At 43.0% G+C, this 24,935-nt stretch overlaps 1 protein-coding gene across 1 annotated transcript in view; it reads right to left on the bottom strand.

Moving 5' to 3' along the window:
• LOC129839472 (voltage-dependent calcium channel gamma-4 subunit-like) overlaps positions 1-22,164 on the bottom strand; it is a 31,475-nt gene extending 9,311 nt beyond the window's left edge. The window contains exons 1-3 of the mRNA XM_055906952.1: positions 21,566-22,164; positions 2,769-2,852; positions 1,112-1,252 (exon numbers count right to left, since the gene is read on the bottom strand). Coding sequence (XP_055762927.1) covers positions 1,112-1,252; positions 2,769-2,852; positions 21,566-21,782 — 442 coding nt within the window. The 5' untranslated portion in view covers positions 21,783-22,164. The remainder of the gene's footprint in view (positions 1-1,111; positions 1,253-2,768; positions 2,853-21,565) is intronic.
• Positions 22,165-24,935: the final 2,771 nt, after the last annotated feature.

Below are 24,935 nucleotides of genomic sequence, written 5' to 3'. Positions count from 1 at the left end.
TATGATGTTGTGGGAGAGAATGATAGCAGAATCAGTCAGGTGTCCATCAAGCAGCCATTTTCTGATCATGCTTTTTCCTCATGGTACTCACTTGCGTTCCATTGCTCACGAAGACAAGAAAGAATACTCCGGTTGGACCTTTATTGAAGCTATATGTTAAAAACATCCTAATGATTGATTCTGTACTTAGTTTGAAATGTTTCTTCGACCGGTAATATCACTTTTTGAAGTTTTTGTTCGATATAACGCTGACCAGAATTAGCGTTTGGATATGTAAACCAGACGCGCTAACAAAAGAAGGTATTTGGACATAAATAACGGATTTTTTCGAACAAAACAAACATTTATTGTGGACCTGGGATTCCTGGTGTGCTTTCTGATGTAGATCATCAAAGGTAAGGGAATATTTATCATATATTTTCTTGTTTATGTTGACGCCATCTTTGCGGCTGTGGTGTTTAACTTTTGAGCGCCGTCTCAGATTATAGCGCGGGTTTCTTTTTCCGTAAAGTGTTTTTGTAATCTGACGCAGCGGTTGCATTAAGGATAGGTATATCTATAATTCCATGTGTATAACTTGTATTATCATCTATATCTATGAGTATTTCTGTTGAAACGATGTGGCTATGCAAAGTCACTTGATGTTTTTGCCACTAGTGAATCTAGTCGCCTCAATGTAAACTCAGATGTTTTTATATAAATATGAACTTAATCAAACAAAACATGCATGTATTGTGTAACATGAAGTCCTATGAGTGTCATCTGATGAAAATAATCGAAGGTTAGTGATTCATTTTATCTCTTCTGGTTTTTGTGAAGCTATCTTTAGCTGGAAAAAATGGCTGTGATTATTGTGGTTTTGTGGTGACCTAACATAATCGTTTGTAGTGCTTTCGCTGAAAAGCCTATTTGAAATCGGACACTTTGGTGGGATTAACAACAAGATTACCTTTAAAATGATATAAGACACATGAATGTCTGAGGAATTCTAATTATGAGATTTCTGTTTTTTGAATTTGGCGCCCTGCACTTCGACTGGCTGTTGTCATATCGATCCCATTAACGGGACTGCAGCCATAAGAAGTTTTAATAGCTGTGTGACGTCACCTACCTGCAGCCACAAACAGGATGCCGGCACTGAGCAGGATGTTGTTCTTACTGCTGTAGATCCTCCCAGCCCCGACACACAGTCCTCCCAGCAACAACAAGATGTTGCTCAGGATGGGGAAGAGGCTGGAGGCCCGCACTATACCTGTATAGCACATAGCAGTTAGGATGGTTAGCATGTTTACAACATTAGCATGAATCAAAACATTAGTATGTTTAGCATTAGCACGTTTAGCATCGCCACTAACTTACTAGCTCTGTACATTTTCTGCTGTTATTGCATTATGGATGTACATAGAAGTGTGCTAGTACTTTAGCATTATTGTTAATGCACCATTTTGGCTGCTATTGCATTACATGCATGTAGCCAACACATGTAAAGTACTAGACATTTTTGGCATCATCACTAACACACAGTTTTCAAGTTAAAAATAAAACTATGACACAAGCCCTTTTTTCTTCGTTCTTAGCATTGTTTTATAAATGTATTTTTGTAAGGGTGTTGCCAATACACAGCAGGCCGAGTGCTAACAGCGGTTAGCACGCCCTCTAACAGTCATACTGGAGACACCCTCTGCTTACTCACGCCACTCTTAAACACAGCGCTCAGTGGTGTAAAGTACTTAAGTAGTACTTAAAAGTATTTTCACTTAAGTATTTTTTGGGGGGTATCTGTGCTTTACTTTACTAATTATATTTTGGACAACAGTTACTTTTACTCCCTACATTTTCCCTGACACCCAAAAGTACTTGTTACATTTTGAATACTTTAGCAGGACAGGGAACTGGTCCAATTCACACACTTATCAAGAGAACATTGGTCATCCCTACTGCATCTGATTTGGCGGACTCACTCAATTATGTCAACGTTGGAGTGTGCCCCTGGCTATATGTACAAAAACAATTGTGCCATCTGGTTTGCTTAATATAAGGAATTTGAAATAATTTATACTTTTGATACTTAAGTATATGTTAGCAACTTCTATTTACTTTTGATACTTACGTACAGTATATTTAAAACCAAATACTTTTAGACTTTCTCAAGTATTATTTTACTGGGTGACTCTTACTTGAGTCATTTTCTATTTACGTAACTTTACTTTTACTCAAGTATGAAAATGATGTACTTTTAACACCACTGACGGCTCTATATAAACCCAGCACTTACGCCATCTGTCGCTCTCTCCACAGCTCCAATTACTGTCATGACATCATGCTGTTATGGGCCAGGGCAAAGGGAGTTATGACAGATAAAGCACCCCATGACCACTGGCTACCATTGAGTATCTATGGACAACCATTGAGTATCTATGGGCAACCATTGAGTATCTATGGGCTACCATTGAGTATCTATGGGCTACCATTGAGTATCTATGGGCTACCATTGAGTATCTATGGGCAACCATTGAGTATCTATGGGCAACCATTGAGTATCTATGGGCTACCATTGAGTATCTATGGGCAACCATTGAGTATCTATGGGCTACCATTGAGTATCTATGGGCAACCATTGAGTATCTATGGGCAACCATTGAGTATCTATGGGCAACCATTGAGTATCTATGGGCTACCATTGAGTATCTATGGGCATTGTGTGCTTTACACATGATGATTAAGGATGAAAAGACATCTGGATGTGGTGGCGGGAGACAAGCACTTACGTAAGATGTATTCCGAGCTGTCTGTGTCATAGTTGTTATCTTCTGGGAAGTGATTGATCCGAAGGCAGCTTCCTTTGTTGATCCCTGTGGAGTCAAAAGAACCGCAGAAAGTCTGTCATAAGAGTGCACACTTCACACAGAAGGGTCGAGAAGTTGATTCTAGCTCATGCAGCTTAGTGGACATATGAAACACGGCTAATGATCTTTATACAGTACCAAGACCAAATCCATATTGTGGCAAGAACAGCTCAAATAAGCTAAGAGAAACGACAGTCCATCATTACTTTTAAGACATGAAGGTCAGTCAATATGGATTTTTTAAAAAAGTTTTTTCAAGTGCAGTTGCAAAAACCATCAAACGCTATGATGAAACATGAGGACCGCCACAGGAAATTAAGACCCAGAGTTACCTCTGCAGCAGAGGATAAGCTCATTAGAGTTTACCAGACCTAAAAATTGCAGCCCAAATAAATGCTTCACAGAGTTCAAGTAATAGAGACATCTCAACATCAACTGTTCAGAGGAGACTGCGTGAATCAGGCCTTCATGGTCAAATTGCTGCAAAGAAACCACTACTAAAGGACAACAATAATAAGAAGAGACTTGCTTGGGCCAAGAAACGTGAGCAATGGACATTAGACCAGTGGAAATCTGTCCTTTGGTCTGATGAGTCCAAATTTGAGATTTTTGGTTCCAACCGTCGTGTCTTTGTGAGATGCAGAGTAAGTAAACAGATGATCTCTGTATGTGTGGTTCCCACCGTGAAGCATGGAGGAGGTGGTGTGATGGTGCTTTGCTGGTGACACTGTCAGTGATTTATTTCGAAATCAAGGCACACTTAACCAGCATGGCTACCACAGCATTCTGCAGCGATACGCCATCCCATCTGGTTTGCGCTTAGTGGGACTATCATTTGTTTTTCAACAGGACAATGACCCAAAACACACCCCCAGGCTGTGTAAGGGCTATTTGACCAAGAAGGAGAGTGATGGAGTGCTGCATCAGATGACCTGGCCTCCACAATCCCCCGACCTCAACCCAATTGAGATGGTTTGGGATGAGTTGGACCGCGGAGTGAAGGAAAAGCAGCCAACAAGTGCTCAGCATATGTGGGAACTCCTTCAAGACTGTTGGAAAAGCATTCCAGGTGAAGCTGGTTGAGAGAATGTCAAGAGTGTACAAAGCTGTCATCAAGGCAAAGGGTGGCTACTTTGAAGAATATAAAATATATTTTGATTTGTTTAAAACTTTTTGGGTTACTACATGAGCCCATATGAGTTATTTCATAGTTTTGTCTTCACTACTATTCTACAATGTGGAAAATAGTAAAAATAAAGAAAAACCCTTGAATGAGTAGTTGTTTCCAAACTTTTGACTGGTACTGTATATGTGTGTTAACTCCAATTGAGCATGGTTCAGATGGTTTAATAGTCAGAGTTGCAGGTGCTATTGCAGGGTACAGCGAAAATCTTAGGCTTCGAGCTCCAACATGCAGGGGAGCAGCAGGAGAAAGAATGTCCATAAGGGGAGTAGCAGGTAAGGTAAGTGAGAGTTGAGACAACGCTATACTAATTCAATAATGGTTGTACATCAACAATGTCTGTTCATTAGAAAAATATATTATGCCTCATGACATGTCACAGTGGAAGTGAAGCTAAAATGGTTCCCAATACGCAATGCACTTCTGTGTTGACCTGTAAAGGCACTCACTAAGTAGAGAGATTAGAGATTGCAGATTTGCCGTACATTGGGGTTGCTTAATTGTCATAATTAAAAATGACAATACAAATTGATTGCCAAAGAAGAGATGCTGATTATTTTGTTTCCCCACTGATTTTCATACGAAACAAATCATTTAACCTGTGAATTATTATTTATTTAAAAGGATTGTCAATCTGCAAGAGACATTTTCTACCACTGCTAGGAAATGATGTATTCTAGTGGTTAGTGTACCACAGTTAGACAGTCCATTTTCAATATACACATCCCACTACTAGGGGCAGCAGGCTAGGTCATTTTGATCACAGGCAGGGATTGGAACCAAAATTATTTTCCAATCATTTAGTTCTGAACAGAACCATATTTCTTTTTTTGTTCTGTTCCACTGTTCTAACCTGCAAAATAAAGTTTTGAACCAGGTCGAACCCCAAAAAGGTATGGTTTATATATATATATATATATATATATATATATTTTTTTTTTTAATATTTTAATTAACTAGGCAAGTCAGTTAAGAACAAATTGTTATTTACAATGACAGCCTAGAAACAGTGGGTTAACTGCCTTGTTCAGGGGCGGAACTATAGCTTTTTACCTTATTGGCTCGGGGATTCGATCTAGCAACCTTTCGGTTACTGGCCCAACGCTCTAACCACTAGGCTACCTGCCGCTATATTGTTCCATTCTTTTTTAAACCTCTGAAATGTTTACATTTAGTTCAACATTAAAATAATTCACCAATCAGTGCGGATAGAGCAATCTATAGTTGCTTACATGTACGATGGACAGACAACTGTAGGACTCGAGATGCGACAGAAATTTTGTGTATGGGGAAAGAGCGAGAGATGTTGGAGGAGGCTTGGCTTGAAGAGCTGGGCATTATTGACATGCATTATCTGAATTAAGCCCACAGAATTATATTTGAATGAATGAACTTCAGAGAGTTGGCCAAACGTTGAACCAGAGCGAGCTAGCTAGCTAACAAGCTGTGTGTGCAGAGCGGCACCAGAATTAGAAACACGTCTTACCTTTTTGTAGGTAATAAATCCAATGTGAAACGTGATAACTATAGTATCCTTAACTAGCATTGAAAAAGTTAATTAGAATTAAATAAATAACTTCACCCTAATTTCTGAATCCCGCTTGGAACTTCAGTAGGCTACAGTAGTTTCGGAGGGGGAGGGGCAGGTAGACTACACACATTGGCAAAGATTTCCAGCTGTCAGGTAGACACTGGAATACATTTCTGAGTGACAGAGTAAGGGCTTTGCATAGGCACATTGTTGTGTTTTTTTTGTGGGACTGCAAAAAGTGCCCGGAACTTAAAACTTTGTCACATGCGCCGAATACAACAGATGTAGACCTTACCATGAAATGCTTAATTACAAGCCCTTAACTCTATTTTCTTAAAACAACATTGTTGGTTAAGAAAATATTTACTACATGAACTAAATAAAAAATGAATAACACAATAAAATAACAATAATGAGGGGTACCGAGTCAATGTGCAGGGGTACAGGTTAGTCAAAGTCATTTTTACATGTAGGTAGGAGTAAAGGGATTATGCGTAGATAATAAACAGCGTGTAGCATCAGTGTAAAAACAAAAGACGGGGGTGTCAATGCAAATATTTTAGGTGGCCATTAATTGTTCAGCAGTCTTATGGCTTGGGATTAGAAGCTGTAAAATAACATTATTAACTGGTTCCCATGATTTTAAAAGAACGGTTCTGTTCCGGAACAGTATAGATCACTTTCGTTCCAGGTTCTGATTCTGTTACTACAAATGTGTTGTTATTTTCTGTTCTGTTCCCTGAACTGGTTCCATCCCTTGCTTACAGGTAGGTACAAGTGATTGACAGGCAATGGTAGAGTGAGAGGTAAATTGAGTAGCCTCTCATCCTGGAAGGGTTTACCTGTGTTTGTTTGGACACTTTTCATTTGATATGCCCGTTTGTAAAAAAAAAAAAAAAAAAAAAAAAATTGATTGTCGTTTAGGTCACTATCTATGAACATTGATAACCTGCTTGGACTGACTGACCAAGCTTAGCCTGAACCTCTAGAGAACAATGTCTGCCATTGCTTAACTGACTTCTCACGTGAAATGCACACATTTATATCAGATTATGGATGACTTAGGTAGACCTAGGTCCCCTAGATGTAGCAAGCGAAGTTTCACCCCCATATTTGAAACCAACTGAGGACAGGAAAGTCCGTCTGCACACCCACAAAAGAGTTCTGATGTTCTTCAGCCCCAAGGCAAAAACTTCCATTCAAAGAGTTTGACTCTTGGTTAAGAAAATCTTCTCTGCACTTTCAAGAGAATAAAACATGGCGGTGACATGAATATTGAAACGTTTCTCACTTTCCACTGAAATTGCTGCCTCAACCAGAGGTTGGGAACTCTCAAGTCAAGTGTGCGAAAGAACAGGTACTTACTTCACGCTTGGACTAAATTCACTCTAAAACAGATATCAATCATTTATGAGACAAGATAGTAATGTAAACATGTCTTTTAAGTGGTTTAATGGTCTGTGTGGTGATTCTATATTTCTATGATTGGTGTCTCCAAGACACTGCAGATTTTTATTCTTCCCCTCTAATCAGGAACTGATTCAGGACACGAGGTGAGTGGAATCTATGAACAATCAGTGACTTTAATGGCTACCCGGACTATGGCATTGACCCTTTTTTTTTACACTGACTCTATGAACACTCACTGGACTCTACCCACACATTCACACATACTTACACTGACACAAACACAAAACACACCCAAAACACACTCTCCACACACGCTGCTACTACTTTGTTTATTATCTATCCTGATTGCGTAGTCACTTTTACCCCAAACTACATCTACATATTACCTCAACTACCACTACCTAATTTGCTCCCAAGTGGCACAGCGGTCTAAGTCACTGCATCTCAGTGTTAGAGGCGTCACTACAAACCCTGGTTCGATTCTAGGCTGTATCACAACCGGCCGTGATTGGGAGTCCAATAGGGCGCCGCACAATTGGCCCAGCATCGTCCGGGTTAGGGTTTGGACGGCCGTCATTGTAAATAAGAATTTGTTCTTAACTAACTTGGCTAGTTAAATAAGTGTTAAAATAATAAATACCCCTGCACATTGACTCGGTACCAGGACTCCTTGTATATAGCAAAATGATTGTTATTTATAGTTTTAATATTTTTATTTTTATTTGCAAATGTTCGTACTTTATAACTCTGCATTGTTGGGAAAGGGCTCGTAAACATTTTGCAGTTTGGAGCAACTACCACCAAACAGACTCCACTGTCACAATGGAAATCAATGAAAAGGCTACAACCAGGACACCCAACTTGAAAGGGATTGAGAGACCCCTAAAACGCCTCCAAACTAGGCCCCCTGGTCTGGGCACAACCCCCACATATCCCATGGGCCCAAAAGCGGCCCACACTCCAATTTAAAACCAACAGAACACAGCTGGAGTGCACCTCTCTATAACAAATTACATGGGAGAACGGTGACACAGTCACCCAACTTCAACAGCATTGTAAACATTGAAAAACACCTCACAGGAACAAAACTCTGGGCTGGTTACAACCCCAACATAGGATACTTCTACCTCCTATAGCCCCAGGACCCTAACTCACACTCACGAAGAACCAAGGCCAACAGAACACAAGAGCCCACCGATCTCTACCGTTACAATGAAGTCTATTGGAAATCGATAACATAGACACCTGACTTTACAGACATCCTAAGACCTTCAAAACACTTCCAAAACGGACCCCCTGGCCTGGGCACCTACCTAACATGGCAAACCACTGCCCCGAACACCCCCTGGGCATAGGAAAGGCCTACACCCAAAATCTAAATCAACATCGTATAATCAGAGCCCACCGCTCCCAACGCACCATACAAAGTCAATGGGAGAGAGAGAGAAAGACAGCTAGTCACCCGACTTCAACATGATGGTGGGACCACAAAACACCTCAGAAAAACTTCTACATGGGATGGCTCCAACCCCCTTGGGTTATACCATTACCTCTGACACCTCCCGGACCTGCCACCCTTGGAACAGGCAATTGGCACTTAAAAGAATAGAGGATGAGCCCACCGCTCCCTAACACTAACACACAGGTCAATGGCACACAAGAGGTCTAGACTACCATCTTTGAGGACACAGTGAGGATCTTCTACACCCCTCAGGAACTCCACCAAGGGCTCACTTTATCACACGGAGTGGCACTCTTACCTCCTGGACCGATTCATTGGTCCACAACGGAAACAGCACCAAAAAAGGTAAGGGCACCCGCTCCAATGCAATTTCCCGTATGGAAAAACGTTACAAGCCTTCACCATTTGTAATCAATGGAACAGGCCCTCCATCTCAATAACGCAGGATCCCCATACCACCGGATCTCCATATGACATTGACATCCCAAACTAGCCACAATGGATACTGCATTTTGATTGGACAAATCGGCCATACACCTCACATGCTCAGTGCATGAACACATCATGCACCAATAGGAATCCTCGACCACGCCCTATTAGACCACGCCCTTCTCTCTATAAAAGAAGAGCATATGTTCAGTCTCAGCACCCCTTGGTCGAAGTACTTCGAGGAGACTGACTTTAAAAAAAGATACCAACGAAAGAACGATAATACAACGACTACCGATCAGGACTTCAACGACCTCCATGCCCAGCATGAGGAACACAGGCACTTCTACGTCTACCTCTGAATCCCGAAGACGCTAAGAAGGACAACCAGATGATTTGCCTGGTCAACGACGATCCTTCAGACCCTCTACCTCCTATAAAAGGAGACGCACCGATGGGCCACCGGAAACATTTTCCGGTCAGCAACCACGTCTCATTTCCGGAACATCACATAATCAACGAATAAATGGACCTCCGGATGCGCCTCCCTGGCGTCAATTTCATCCAACAATGGGAGATCTCTCTCCCCTGCATGACCTCTACCCCCACAGACCCCCTGGGTCCGGCAACCCGATATCAACACCAACACATGAGATAAAGTCGGACGAGCGGAGGAACCGCTGGAAGCTTTTCCCAGCTGGCAACTTGACACCACTTCTACCCGATTCAGCACCCATCAGGGCAGAAGAACCAACAGAACACCGGAAGCTCCTCCCGGTCAACACACCACTCAACTGAGGACACCTACTCCACAGTCTGTGTACTACCACCGCTCCTCACCCAACGAGGGAGGCGACACCAACACGGGTCAACGGACCCCCTTTGGTACAGGCAGATACCACCACGAGACAACCTACAACAGACACTCCCACTACACAGGAAGACCGAGGACAACCAACACAGCGGAACCCGACTGGACAGTCCTCTGGCACCAGTACGGCACCACTGACCCCAACGTTCATCGCAACAAGAACAGGACGGAGCACCAACACATACTGGGACCCCATCCACGCCCTACTACGACCACTAGACTCCCAACTGGTTGGAAAGATCCACCTTACTCTATAGAGCAGCCCACTCAGCGACGGGCGGACCGATCCCCGGTCTGGTACCGCTATAGTGATGCTTCCAGAGGTGGTACTGAACCCCATACCACGAGCAGTCTCGGACTACACTACACAAGAGACCACCATGACCACCACTCCTTCTACTACAGGGACCTCGGACGCTTCACAAACCATCTCCTCCCCCTCCCCACTCCCCCTAAAGGGATCAGGGAGCCACGGCACCAGGAGCACCACCAAGGAGGTTCTCCCTACAGCAGACCCAAATCACAGTAAAGTCAGACCGGGAAGCAACCCCTCATCCTCCTTCCACCCCAGCATCAACACTACAGTGAGGATCACCTCTAAGCTCATCAGAGCCCGACACCATCTGGAGATGATCAGCCAATATCTCTCAGGCGGTCCCCTACCACCGCGGTGCCAACGAAAGGCGAGATAATTGATCTCCCTCTTCACCCCATCATGGGCAACGGATGTCTCCATAGAGGAACTATCACTCACCTCAACTCTATTGATGAGATGCAACCATGAGGTGTTGGACTGACACTACAGCACGGAGGAGGAAAGGATGTACTCCTCCCTCGGCAGCTACACCAACTGCACAGATTGGAAGGAGGCATGGTGCTTAGGCACCAGATTGGCACAGAAACAACTCAGTAGCCCACTACTAGAACCCCTACTCGAGGACATCCGGGGCTCACTCCCCGGCAACTGGCCTACTCAGGACCACAGCCACTTCAACCCTCCCCTCACCTGTAACATAACGGGCAGCGAGGCTGAGGACAGCAACACTCGTCCAAGACACTAATACACAGAGAGCCTCAGAGGAAGGAAGCCCATCACCACACTCCAGGACTAACAGACAGTCTGTTAGTCCTAGATTGGCTCACCACACAACACATGACAGGAAAAAAAAAAACTCAGACAGCTCGACGAGGAAGAAAAAGACCTTACCACGGCGACAGGCCCTCTCCATCATCCCCGGAACCCCAAAGACCCGGCCATACCCAGACCAGGGTGGCACAGGGAGGGCTTCTGATGAGGAACACGACCCGATCCCAGTTCAGATCATGCCCTGACCAGGGTGACTGTACGGGAGGAGACTGAGGAAGTGAAGGTGGCCTCTGAGCCTTCCCAACCCGACCATGCCCAGACCAGGGTGGAACGGGTGGTAACTCAGCAGGAACAAGGGGAACAGCCGAACCTCAATCCTTTCCTCTCAACCACTGGGGAAGAAGGAGATGAGGCTAAGACAGACCACGGCCTTAAAATACCGAAGGTATGTCTGGTACCCTACAGACCAAGACCCACTCGTAACTCTGGAACCAGACAAGGGATAGATCGGACGATCAACCTGCTCGCAGCTAAGGGAGACGTCCTCCCCACCTTCAAGGATCCCACAGTCAGCCCTCCTGCAATCTCAGGACAGCACTGGAACACCACTGAAAACGAACCACACAATGGTGACACCTTAAATCCAGCAACATTGGTTAACCCAACCGGACACCCACACTACACCCCAGGGACACACCCAAAAAATCTCTCTACAACTCCGGAACCACCTAATACCAACTCGGTTATGACTCTCCTCTTCCACCGCCCCATCGCCATCTACGTCTCTGTCATCCCAACCAACCCATTCCACTCAACACATTAGGACGCCATCCCACAACACCATCACGGATTACACCACACCTGAAAGGGTGGTGTCATTGTAAATAAGAATTTGTTCTTAACTGACTTGTAAAGGTTAAATAAAAAAATTAAACAAAGATCACAGGAAACGCCAACAATTCAACCATATCAACAGCTCAGGCCATGAGATACAGGGCTGCAGTGACCACGGGTCCTGTCGAGTCTTCTGCGGCGGCTAATGGAATAGGTTTGCCGTGACCACGGATCCTTCCAAAAATCTGATAAAGACCCTCCGCCCCTGCCAAACACTGAGGGTTGCCATGACCATGAGCCTTACATAACTTCTGGTCCGAGCCATCGACTCATCACAACCAACATGAACCATCACAACAACCGACTTAACAGGCTCGGACTGAGACATCAGATGTTGCCAGTACCATGGGCCTCTACACGTCTCTGACGAGGGGCGATAGCGAAGAGTTGCCACAGACCATGGACCCTTCCTCCTTAAGGCTATCCACCGACGCCGGACAACGAGGGTTGCCATGACCATGGGCCCTACACCTACCTCGGCCCGAGCTTTTGACAAACACACAGGCCCAACAACACCACAACTACATCATATCAACTCAACTAGATCTACACTCTACACAACAAGCTATATGACCAGGGTTGCACATTTTGGGGAATATTCAAAGGTGGAAACTTTCCGTGGGAATTAACGGAAATATATGCAAATTAATATTAATAGCATTTAAATGTAGATGTTTTTTGCATTGGATATATTCACCATATCATATGGAGACAAACATAAACCGTTTACCTTATCAGAAGTAGACAATTGCAAATGATTAACTCCTTCCAATAGAAATAAAAAAAACAATTTAGTTACGAATTGAACTTTAATTAAATTAGTTGACTCTTCACATGGGATGATTTCACTGAACAACAAAAGAAATGGAATATTGAATGATCCCCAATGATCCATCGCATCTCCCAAAAACATTTTCAACATACATCTGTAAAATTATAGTTTCTAGACTAACGTCTTCCTCTCAGGCTTCCATGTCTTCTCCCTGGATCTCCTCAATATCCACCTCAACAGTGAAGTGGGCAGGGAAGTACGGATTTCTTCTCTTACATCTGCAAGCAGAGTCTGAACATCAGACAGGATGGCATTGTCTCCCTCAATACGTGCAATGGCTACTGCTATAGGTTTCAGGCTGCTTACCACTCTCTCCCAAAATACATCATCCAGGAGGATCCTCTTGATGGGAATGTCCATATCGGCAGACTGTGTTATGGGCATTTCTTGGAGAAACTCCTTCCCCTCCGGGAGACATGATGACAACACCACCCCAATGGGTGTTGCTGGGCAGCTTCAATGTGGTGCTGTTATTCTTCTCACTTTGCTTGGTGAGGTAGATTGCTGCTATAACTTGATGACCCTTCACATACCTAACCATTTCCTTGGCTCTCTTGTAGAGTGTATCCATTGTTTTCAGTGCCATGATGTCCTTGAGGAGCAGATTCAATGCATGAGTAGCACAGCCAATGGGTGTGATGTGAGGGTAGGACTCCTCCACTTTAGACCAAGCAGCCTTCATGTTCGCAGCATTGTCTGTCACCAGTGGAAAAACCTTCTGTGGTCCAAGGTCATTGATGACTGCCTTCAGCTCATCTGCAATGTAGAGACCGGTGTGTCTGTCCCTCGTGTCTGTGCTCTTGTAGAATACTGGTAGAGGGGTGGAGATGATGTAGTTAATTATTCCTTGCCCACGAACATTCGACCACCCATCAGAGATGGTTGCAATACAGTCTGCTTTCTCTATGATTTGCTTGACCTTCACTTGAACTCTGCATCCAGCAAATGAGTAGATAAAGCATGTCTGGTTGGAGGGGTGTATGGTGGGCGAAGAACTTTCAGAAATCTCTTCCAATACACATTGCCTGTGAGCATCAGAGGTGAACCAGTTGCATACACAGCTCGAGCAAGACATTCATCAGCATTTCTCTGACTACATTTGATTGAGTCAAAAAAACTTCTGATTCCAGGAGGACCATGAGCTGTTGCTATCGATAAGGTGTCTGATTCATCATTTTCACCTCGAATAGAAGTAGAGGGACTTTTGTCAGAGGTTGCTTGTTGTGAGCGCTGAGGAAACTTTATGCACTTGGCCAGATGATTCTGCATCTTTGTTGCATTCTTCACACATGATTTGGCACAGTATCTGCAAATGTACACAGCTTTTCCTTCTACATTAGCTGCAGTGAAATGTCTCCACACATCAGATAGTGCCTGTGGCATTTTCCTGTAAAGATTATAATTTTTTTTTGTAAAACAACAACAAATACAATTCCATGTATAGATAAAAAGTTAAGCAGTTGGATTAAACAACTCCTTTATAAGATAAATGTTTTAAAATGTAACATGTATGGAAACAGGTGAATTAACACTCAGTTAGCAGGCTCAAGCAAGCTAAACCCCACATGGTAGCAAAAACTAATTAGCAGAAATTGTTAACAAGTTAGAAATGATTTAAACACACTTTGCTGTAGGCTACTATTTACTAGTTAACAAAAAATCATGTATGTCCTATAAAATATATTCATCCCACCCAGTATTGTAATCAAAACTTACCAGAAAACATGTAGTCTTTGGCTCAGACAGTGTAGTAGTGTGGGCTCAATAGGATCTCATTAGTGTGCAAGATCTTGAGAATCAGCTGTACATGTGATGGAAGAATGAACTATGCATGCAGAGGGTTGCAATTCCATTGAATTGGGGATAGTTTAACCAAAATATGCCACAAGACCTAGAATTGCCTTATGTGTAACCCACAAAAAAAGGTTCACTGTTATAAGCTAACTTTTTTGATGGATTTAAGCAAAATTCCCCATATTCCCGGGGTGAACTTCACATTGAACATTTTCCCCAAAATTCTGGACATTTACCGGAAAGTTTCCGACCCATTGCAACCCTAGACGCAACAGCAGGGCCCCTTTGTCATTAGCCACCGAGGGAACAACAAATAAAACACTCTGAGGTAACAACCCTCCTGTGTTTCAACACAAATAGATCTACACTCTTCTCAACAAGCTATACGACCAGGGATGGACGCAACAGCAGTTCTCCTCTGTCATTAGCCACCGAGGGAGCAACAAAAACACACAGAGGTGATAACCCTCCTACATTTCAACACAACATCTACTCACACCCTTCCACACACCCACCCACCTACTCAGCAACCTATGAAAAGACAACTCTACAACCCACCAACACGCTCACCAGACTGAGAGGACTAACACTCCTGCAGCCTTCGTTCCTCTCGCCGGTGCACCCGGCCTTCCCTAAAGCAACTAGGCCCATCCAAATCCAAACATGAGGGCGCAAACTACAGTATTGGAGGTAATTATCCAGCGGCCCATGGGACTGGACGGTGGGTCTTCCCATATTTAAGACCTTGAGTGAACCTGCCACCGCTGCACCTTGGAGCCAGATGAGAGTGCCCTAGGAGTATGCAGGGTAGACTAGCGGCCAACGATACACCTTCACCTAGCAGAGCTACCCGGACAGCGCCAGCCTTCTGCCTCTTTAGAGTTTACTCGAGGAAATTGCCCAAGAATGGCTGGTGGCATGGGATGTCTCTGATGGAGTGTTGGTGAAATGGGCTTTGGGATTGCGGTTGTGAGGCTGGTTGGATGTACTGACAAATTCTCGAAAACAACATTGGAGGTGGCTTATGGTAGAGAAAAGAACATTCAATTATCTGGCAACAGCTCTGGTGGACATTCCTGCAGTCAGCATGTCAATTGCACGCTCACTCAACTTGAGACATCTGTGGCATTGTTGTGACAAAACAGCACATTTTAGTGGCTTTTTATTGTCTCCAGCACAAGGTGCACCTGTGTAATGATCATGCTGTGCACCTGTCAGGTGGATGGATTATCTTGACAAAGGACAAATGCTCTGACAGTGATGTAAACAAATGTGTGCACAAATTGAGAAAAATAAGCTTTTTGTGCGCATGGAATATTTATGGGATCTTTTTATTTCAGCTCATGAAACATGGGACCAACACTTTACATGTTGCGTTTATATTTTTGTTCAGTATAGAATAGGCTATCCCTACTGCAGAAAATAGCTGATTTCCTCATATCCAAAGGCCTACCTGTCATTTAGCAGGAGGAATGTAGTAAGGTCCGGAATATAAATGCATATTGATCTGCATATCATTGTGGCAGTAAGGGGGAAGCACACTATGAAACCATCTTTAACTTACTCTTCAGATAACTTTACGCTGTATATTTCACACATACTTACTCTACCTCCCTCACACACACCATCTCTTTCACTTACTCCCTCTCACACACATCCTCTCTCTCTCTTACACACACAGACATCACTCTCTCTTGACATGAATTGTAGCCCAATGCTCTAACAAAACCCTAAGGAGGTATCGCTCGGCCTATAGAAGTGTCTATGTGCGTATCAGCTAAGCGTACAGAGTCATGATTTACCCAGGAGATTTAGAGGGAGACATAATTAGCATTGGTTCTGATGTACGCTGTAGTGTTGGATACAGGGCAGTACTCTCAATCTATTATGGACTCACAAGGTCTCACTCGCTCACACACACACTGCTCCCAACTTAGAAAATAATTGAAGGAACACCGGAAAAATATAGATTTTTTATTTAAGATATAGTTTTGAATTATTTATATTAGGCATATGCATCTTACCTTTGAAGCACATTCCTTTGAGTAGGCAATCCTTTCCTTTTCAATCCACATTGACAATTGGTCAAGTTACCAGGAAGTTTAGCTAGCTAGCTAGCTAGGTAACATGACTGAACAAAGTAGTTTATCAAAACAACAATCAGCGGCCCATTAGTAGTTTAAAATGGCCTGTGACATGGTTTATGAAATTATATGAAATGTGAGACGGGGTTTTCAGCGACATAAAGGTGCAAGCATGACTGTCGATATGTTTCGCTTTCCCTCTATGGCACTGAGGCTGCGTGACTAGCCTAGTCTCATAGACTACACGTAACAAAGTCATCTAAATCCGGGACACTCAAATTAGTATGATATGTGACGTTTAGTATGGTTGCATAAGATAGTTACTTAAGGCAAAAACGGAAGTAGGGTGGTTGGGCGGGTATATAACGCGAACGTCTAGCAACACAAAGGTTGTGAGTTCAAATGTCATCACAGATAACTTTCACATTTTAGCTAATTAACAACTTTTCAACTACTTACTACTTTTTAGTTACTTTGCAACTTCTTAGCTAACCCTAACCTTAAATTTAGCTAACCCTACCCTTAACCTTAACTCCTAAACTTAACCTTAACCCTAACCCCTAGCCTAGTTTACGTTAGCAGGCTAGCTAATGTTAGCCACCTAGCTAGAATTCGTAACATATATACTTAAATTTGTAACATATTGTAACTTTTTGCAAATTCGTAACATATGTTACAAATTAAAATTTGTATATCATACAAAATGGGAGATGGATATCCACAAAATAATTCATACCATACGAAATGTAACATATCATACTAAATGGAGTGTTTCGGATTTACATAAGGAATAATATACGAAATGCTCTGAGACCAGGTTGGCTTCATAGCCAGACTGGCCTTTGCTCTTGGTTCTAACAATGAAAAGATACAATGTATCCACTTCGCTCGCACTACGAGCCACTCCAATAATTAAACAAATGTAACAACAAAAGATTCCTCAGTGTCTGCCGAGTCCAGCTCGCATCACGGCTAGATTTGATTTGTTTTATTTTTTTGTACTTTTGTACTTTTACCCCTTTTTCTCCCCAATTGGTAGTTAGTATTGTCCCATCGCTGCAACTCCTGTACGGACTCGGGAGAGGCGACGGTCGAGAGCCAGGCATCCTCCGAAACATGACCCTGCCAAGTCGCACTGCTTCTTGACACACTGCTCGCTTAACCCAGAATCCAGCCGCACCAATGTGTCGGAGGAAACACTATACAACTGGTGACTGAAGTCAGCTTGCAGGCGCCCGGCCTGCCACAGGGAGTAACTAGAGCGCGATGGAACAATGAAATCCCGGCTGGCCAAACCTTCCCCTAAACTGGATGAAGCAGGGCTGCCTCATGGGTCTCCTGGTCACAGCCAACTGTGATACAGCCTGGGATCGAACTCGCGGCTGTAGTAACACCTCAAGCACCCGTGATGCAGTGCCTTAATCCGCTGCGCAACTCGGGAGGCTTTTTTTTTTTACCTCTCAGCGCACGGTCTAGTTTCCTGAATTTCCGCCTCTGACGTGCCCAAAGTAAACTGCCTGTTATTCAGGCCCAGAAGCTAGGATATGCATATCATTGGTATAATTGGATAGAAAACACTCTGTTAAAATAATGTCTGTGAATATAACAGAACTGATATGGCAGGCAAAAACCAGAGGAAAATCCATTCAGAATATTTTTTTGTTGAGCTCCCAATGACTTCCAATGCAATGCTATTGAAAGATCTAATTTCCGCCTCCCAGACTGCAGTTCCTATGGCTTCCACTAGATATCAACAGTCTTTATACAAGGTTTTAAGCTTGGTGAGCGCCAAGGAAAAAGTAGTATTTTTGCGCACGTGAACGAGGGCGCGCTCTTCGTTCTTTTCCTTTGCTATTGAACATAGTATTCTCCGTATGAAATATTATCGTTTATTTAGATATTAGACAACCTGAGGATGAATAAAAAACATTGTTTTACTTGTTGGGATGAACTTTGCTGTGAACTTTTTGGAATCCTTTGTATGCATGTTGAAGGAGTGGATTATTAAATTCAATGGCGCCAACTAAACAACGCTTTTGGGATATAAAGAAGGACTTTATCGAACAAAACGACCATTCATTGTGTTGCTGGGACCCTTGGGATTGCAAACAGAAGATCTTCAAAAGTAAGTGATTTATTTTATCGCTATTTTTTGATTTTGTGACGCCTGTGCTGGTTTGGAAAATATGTTAATGTAAGGCGCTGTCCTCAGACAATCGAATGCAATGCTTTCGCCGTAAAGCCTTTTTGAAATCTGATAACGCAGTTCGATTACCAAGATTCTAAGCTTTTGAACCAAGTAAGACACTTGTATTTTCATGAATGTTTCAGGTTACGATTTTTTATTTCGAATTTGGCGCTCTGCAATTTCACCGGATGTTGTCGAATTTGATCCCGCTAGCGGGATCCGTGCGCTAAGAGGTTGTTTTAACTGATGGAGATGTGCAGAAAGAGCTAACAGAGAGAAGCAGGTGAGTAGGGGAGAACGGGAGAGCAAGGGGGTTTCTCTCCCGTCTGTCAGTCATCACTAGTTACCACAGCCACAAAGTCATATAACCAGCTTAATTCTACAATTTCTCTTCTTAAAATGTGATTTTAAATCTAACAGATACCACACTAACCTTATCCATAAATTAACAAAATAAAATTTCATGAATTTTTACGATATAGACAATTTCGACTTTGTCTGTGGTAACTAGTGGAAACTCAGTCTGTCTGCCTGCGAGACAACAGTTCATCCTTTATTACTCAGCATAGCATTGCCATGGCAACCTCCTCCTGGTGCCCAAGAAGCACATTGCCTACATCTCAGAGGAGCTCTTTGACATCTTAATGTTTTCATACAGGGACTGGCGGGTGTGCGCGTAGACCTGCGTACACACACAACAACACCATGATTTTAAACCCCCAAAATGTGTTTTGCTAGCTATAAACAGTCTCTCACGACGCCCCTTTGCTTATTACGAACATCATTCAACAATTACCTCACAGAGCAAAACACCCAACAAGACCCATGAATCATCCTCATTATCATCAAGAAGTCGTTCTTATTCAGTCTGGAAAGCAACAATAGCTCCTCAAAATCAAAAGCCATTCAAAAACACAAAGAAAGAACCCGTCAGAGAGAGACTGACAGTCATTCAACAGGTGTTTCATCTACTTAGAAGGACGTAAATAAGACCCCTCCCACTTTCGCTCTCACTCTCTCTCTTTGAAGTGCGTCATCTCGTCTCCCGTCGACGCGGAGAGAGACACAGGAGGGAAGCGCTGGTTAAGTGGGAGTTCTTGTTTGATTAACGGCGAGCTGGGAACAAGACTCAAGTTGTTCCGTGCGCGTCTTAAAAGCCTCCCCTGTGCTCTCCCGCAGCGAAGAACATTTTGTTTTACAAGGCACTAAATAAAGAGCTTTCCATTTGGAACACTTCGTTTAAGAGATGAGCAGTGTGAGGCCAATTTAGTAATTTATAGTTCGCTACATACATGTTAGGGGTTGGAGAAAAGTAGAGAGGGTGGAGAAAGGGAAAGAGGATTGTGGGTAATGTTGCCACTTGACATTGTGTTGCCTAGCTGTGGACATGCATGGAATAGCAATACTTGAGAATTGTATTTTTTTTTGTCAACCTTCACTTTTCTCGCCCTCTTTCTCGCTCTCTCCATCTCTCTGTGAGTGTCTGTGTGTTAGTGTTCTTCTTTGCCACTGAATAATTTAACTCATCAGTCTGTAGCTTGTAATTCATGCTGTTACCCAAAACATATTGACTGTGGAAGTTGAAATGGTCTTCTCCAGTTGCGTTAGTATTCTCTCAAGGGAGTCATCGCTTTCCGCTGCGCTATGTGAAGACACGTTACAGCGCCACGCACAATGGACAGCACCAAATCAGCCGGCTCGATTTTCATGCGCACTTGATTCCACTTTGTAGAAACGAGATTTATTCTATACTTCGCTTGCTAACCTACAGAAGAAATAAGTAATATTTACCTAACAAATCACGTTTGTATCATGTAGCAAGGTTTGATAATCAAAATGACAAGTGGAAGTGTCCATCTTCCCCCAGGCCAATTTACGCAAGTGCACTACAGTTCGCTAGAGAATAATTTCCCAATCGCAACACTACAGCGGTTAGCCGCTGCATATTTATTAACGTGGTTGATTTCGCCTAACAATGACGCAAGTAATCTCAAAGAGCTGGCTAGTGGCTACGTCAATGGAGAAGAGTAGATAACTGGGTTTTGGTGGGAAAAAGTAGAGACCCAACATCCATGAATTATCCATTATGTCATTTAGATGCTATTTTCATCTGGATGTGACCAAATCGAAGGACACCACTTAACAGATTTACTGTATTGATAAATGCAATTCTCAGCACCTGGTTCAAATGGGTAGACATTATAAATTAAGTTGACTGAATCTTTCATTGCTGTGTATCTCTCTTAGCAAAGCCCAACCCAGGTCTTATGTTGAAACGAGAAAGTCACTTACATATTCGTTCCATCTCGTGTTGGTGACAAACATACATGCTTTGAATTTGGTTAAAGTTAACCCTATTTGCAGATAACTATTTCTAAATCTCACTCATGTTTCCATAGCAATGTCTTAGGTGTAGTTGCCAAGCAACAGCATCACATACACTGAACTGGGTGGACAAAGAACCGCCGTTTGGAGAAGCGCATCTAAACAGTCCGAAGTTAAAGTCGTAGTTTTGCACTCCTAAAAGTAACAGCCAATGATTATAAACGGGTTGAGTAGGCTATGAATTAGTTCTATTGCACATTTCCATACAGCCGTGCATTATGCATGTACAGTATATGGTAACGAGGCCACGTCATATCCGAAGCGAAAATATAAAGTAGGCCTAATACATTGCTTTACGCACAGGGATACATCACGGTATAACGCGCCCACAATTACTGAGCGTGCACGCACGAGTAGCCTACACCAGCTTCTATCAAACGCCTTAACAACTTTTCCCTTTGTGCGTGGACAGTTTATTTCAGTGTAGAAAACGTTTTTGTCACCTATGTTTTTCCCCAAACGCCCCCAACACACAAAGTATTCAATGATTCATACATCAGAAACTTTACTATATTAACCAAATGGAGAAAAAAAACTCAAAATAATAGACCAGAAACGTGACAAAGTACCTTCTATACAACAAATCCGCCACAGTCCGGAGTGCGTCAGGTCGCCTCTAGTTTTCTTGGGTTGTATGTCGTCCGTGGTGACATTGGTGGCGTTACATATGTACGCCCGAGAATAGAGCCAGTAGTCGGTCCCAATAGCTATTGTCATCAGACTGAAGGCTGCAAAAGCGCCCACGATGGTCAGCAGTATCTGACACCCACGGTCACACCACGCCATGACGCCTCATAATAATCCACAACGGGCTATAAACACAGTTAGAGGCACGCGCTCTAACCATATGGCGAATTGGTGCGGCAGAATATGGCTATCGTTGCCGTTTTTTTTCTAGAACATCACTTTCATGTAAACTTCAACTGGAGTGCTTCTTATTAATGGTTAAGTTCGGTAGCTTTTTCCTTTCCACGCTTCTCATGGATTTAATTCCCGAAAGTTCACATCGCAGAAGTCGTTGATTCCTCCACAGGTCGAATTTCATAAACTTGGACGTTTTCCACCCCCAAGAATGGAATGGTGTTTTTCGATGTGGGAATTGCTTTCGCTACTCAAATGAATTAATTTGCCAAAAGAGCGCAACATCTTCTACCAAGACCACACCTTCTATGCAGCTAACCAATGAGAGACGACAATGATGGGTCTCGAGTCGGCATCAGAAAGATACAACATAACAACTGATATCTAACAAGGCAAACCCAATGGCATATGTGGGTATATGAAAATATACTGAACAAAAATATAAACGCAACATGCAACAATTTCTAAGATATTACTGAATTACAGTTCATTTAAGGAAATCAGTCAATTGAAATACATTAAATAGGCCCCAATCTATGAATTTCACATGACTGGGAATGCAGATATGCATCTGTTAGTCACAGATACCTTTTTTTTTTTAAGGTAGGGGCGGGGATCAGAAAACCAGTCAGTATCTGGTGTGACCACCATTTGCCTCATGCAGCGCGACACATCTCCTTCACATAGAGTTGATTGTGGCCTGTGGAGTGTTGTCCCACTCCTCTTCAATGGCTGTGCGAAGTTGCTAGATATTGGCGGGAACTGGAACATGCTGTCCTACACGTAACTCCAGAGCATCCCAAACATGCCCAATGGGTGACATGTCTAGGATATGAACTGGGACATTTTCAGCTTCCAGCAATTGTGTACAGATCTTTACGACATGGGGCCGTGCATTATCATGCTGAAACATGAGGTGATGGCAGCGGCTGAATGGCACTACAATGGGCCTCAGGATCTCGTCACGGTATCTCTGTGCATTCAAATTGCCACTGAAAAAATATGCAATTGTGTTCGTTGTCAGTAGCTTATGCCTGCCCACACCATAACCCCACCGCCACCATGGGGCACTGTTCACAACGTTGACGTCAGCAAACCGCTCGCCCACACGACGCCATACACGTGGTCTGCGGTTGTGAGGCCAGTTGAACGTACTGCCAAATTCTCTAAAACGATGTTGGAGGCAGCTTATGGTGGAGAAAGGAACATTCAATTCTCTGGTAACAGCTCTGGTGGACATTCCTGCAGTCAGCATGCCAATTGAACACTCCTTAAAAACTTGAGACATCTATGGCATTGTGTTGTGTGACAAAACTTCGCATTTTAGAGTGGCCTTTTACTGTCCCCAGCACAAGGTGCACCTGTGTAATGATCATACTGTTTAATCAGCTTCTCGATATGCCACACCTGTCAGGTGGATGGATTATCTTGGCAAATGAGAAATGCTCACTAACAGGGATGTAAACATGTTTGTGCACAAAATTTGAGTTAAGTAAGGTTTTTTTGTGTATGGAACATTTCCGGCATCTTTTATTTCAGCTCATGAAACATGGCACCAAAACTTTACATGTTGCGTTCATATTTTTCCTCGGTGTAGAAATGGTCAGAAAATGACCATAATTTCACTAAAAAATGTCAGATTAATTCACAAAAAAAGTGCTGATAATTCACGCCTGAATTTAAGCTTGTCATCATACCTCCAACTCCCATTTACTGGAATTGTAGCCTGCAGACTTTAAACCACTTTTGAAAGTTACATCCGTCTTAACTGTAATGTCAATGGTTGAACAGCCCCTTTAAGGTCCGGGCTTTAGCTGGTTCAGCTGTGGTCCACGCAGAGCGTTTCCCTTTCACAGACACACAGAGAGAGAACCTGCTGGGCTTGGCTAGCTCGCTGACGTTTCTGTCCCATCGCTTTGAAAGAAAGCCCCCAGCCGCACTCTGATTCACTTCCTGTGTGTGTGTGTATGTGAGAGAGAAAAATGGGCCACTTGAAGGGGTTGAAGCATATACTGAACTGCTCCAGATAGGAAATGAAGGTACTCAGGGTTGTTTAGATAGGACATGAAGGTACTCAGGGTTGTTTAGATAGGACATGAAGGTACTCAGGGTTGTTTAGATAGGACATGAAGGTACTCAGGGTTGTTTAGATAGGACATGAAGGTACTCAGGGTTGTTTAGATAGGACATGAAGGTACTCAGGGTTGTTTAGATAGGACATGAAGGTACTCAGGGTTGTTTAGATAGGACATGAAGGTACTCAGGGTTGTTTAGATAGGACATGAAGGTACTCAGGGTTGTTTAGATAGGACATGAAGGTACTCAGGGTTGTTTAGATAGGACATGAAGGTACTCAGGGTTGTTTAGATAGGACATGAAGGTACTCAGGGTTGGGTTGTTTTCTCATTGTAAGTATGTTAGTGGGTTTATCTAAGTATGATTATAGTTTTGGATCATAGAGCAGCAGAGAAAGCCTTCTGGTTTGTGTTAGTTCGTCACTTTCCTCTTAATAGCTAACTTTTTATTGCACAGAGGGAAAGACAAAGAGCAGAAAATACACACATGTAATGTGTGAGACAAAGAAGAGGGAAATTGAGAAACTGATGTTTTTGCCTAGTGTCAATGAAGACACATATCCTTCATATTTGTGTTGCACGTTGCAGCAAAATGTTATTTTCATTACTTCTAGTCTGTGGCATCTTGAACTCCCACAGACAGCAATATTAAAGACGACACCCTCCAAGGGGATTATGCTGGTCGGCAATGAGCTTGAACTGAAATGGCACGGATGCCATCTGTCTCAATGGTAGGCCTCCTTGGTATTAGTATGACTTGTTGCATACAAATGTATAGTGCATTGGAAAAGTATTCAGACCACTTCACTTTTTCCACATTTTGTTGCGATACAGCTTTATTCTAAAATTGATTAAATTCCCCTCATTCATCTACACACAATACCCCATAATGACAAAATAAATTGTTATTTTATTTTATTTACATAAGTATTCAGACTCTTTGCTATGAGACTCGAAATTGAGCTCAGGTGCATCCTGTTTCCATTGATCTTCCTTGAGATGT

Source organism: Salvelinus fontinalis, chromosome 40 (genome assembly GCF_029448725.1).
Source record: "Salvelinus fontinalis isolate EN_2023a chromosome 40, ASM2944872v1, whole genome shotgun sequence".
NCBI lineage: Eukaryota > Metazoa > Chordata > Actinopteri > Salmoniformes > Salmonidae > Salvelinus > Salvelinus fontinalis.
Note: the sequence above shows the minus strand (reverse complement) of the source record. Positions and strands in the feature narration are given on the sequence as shown.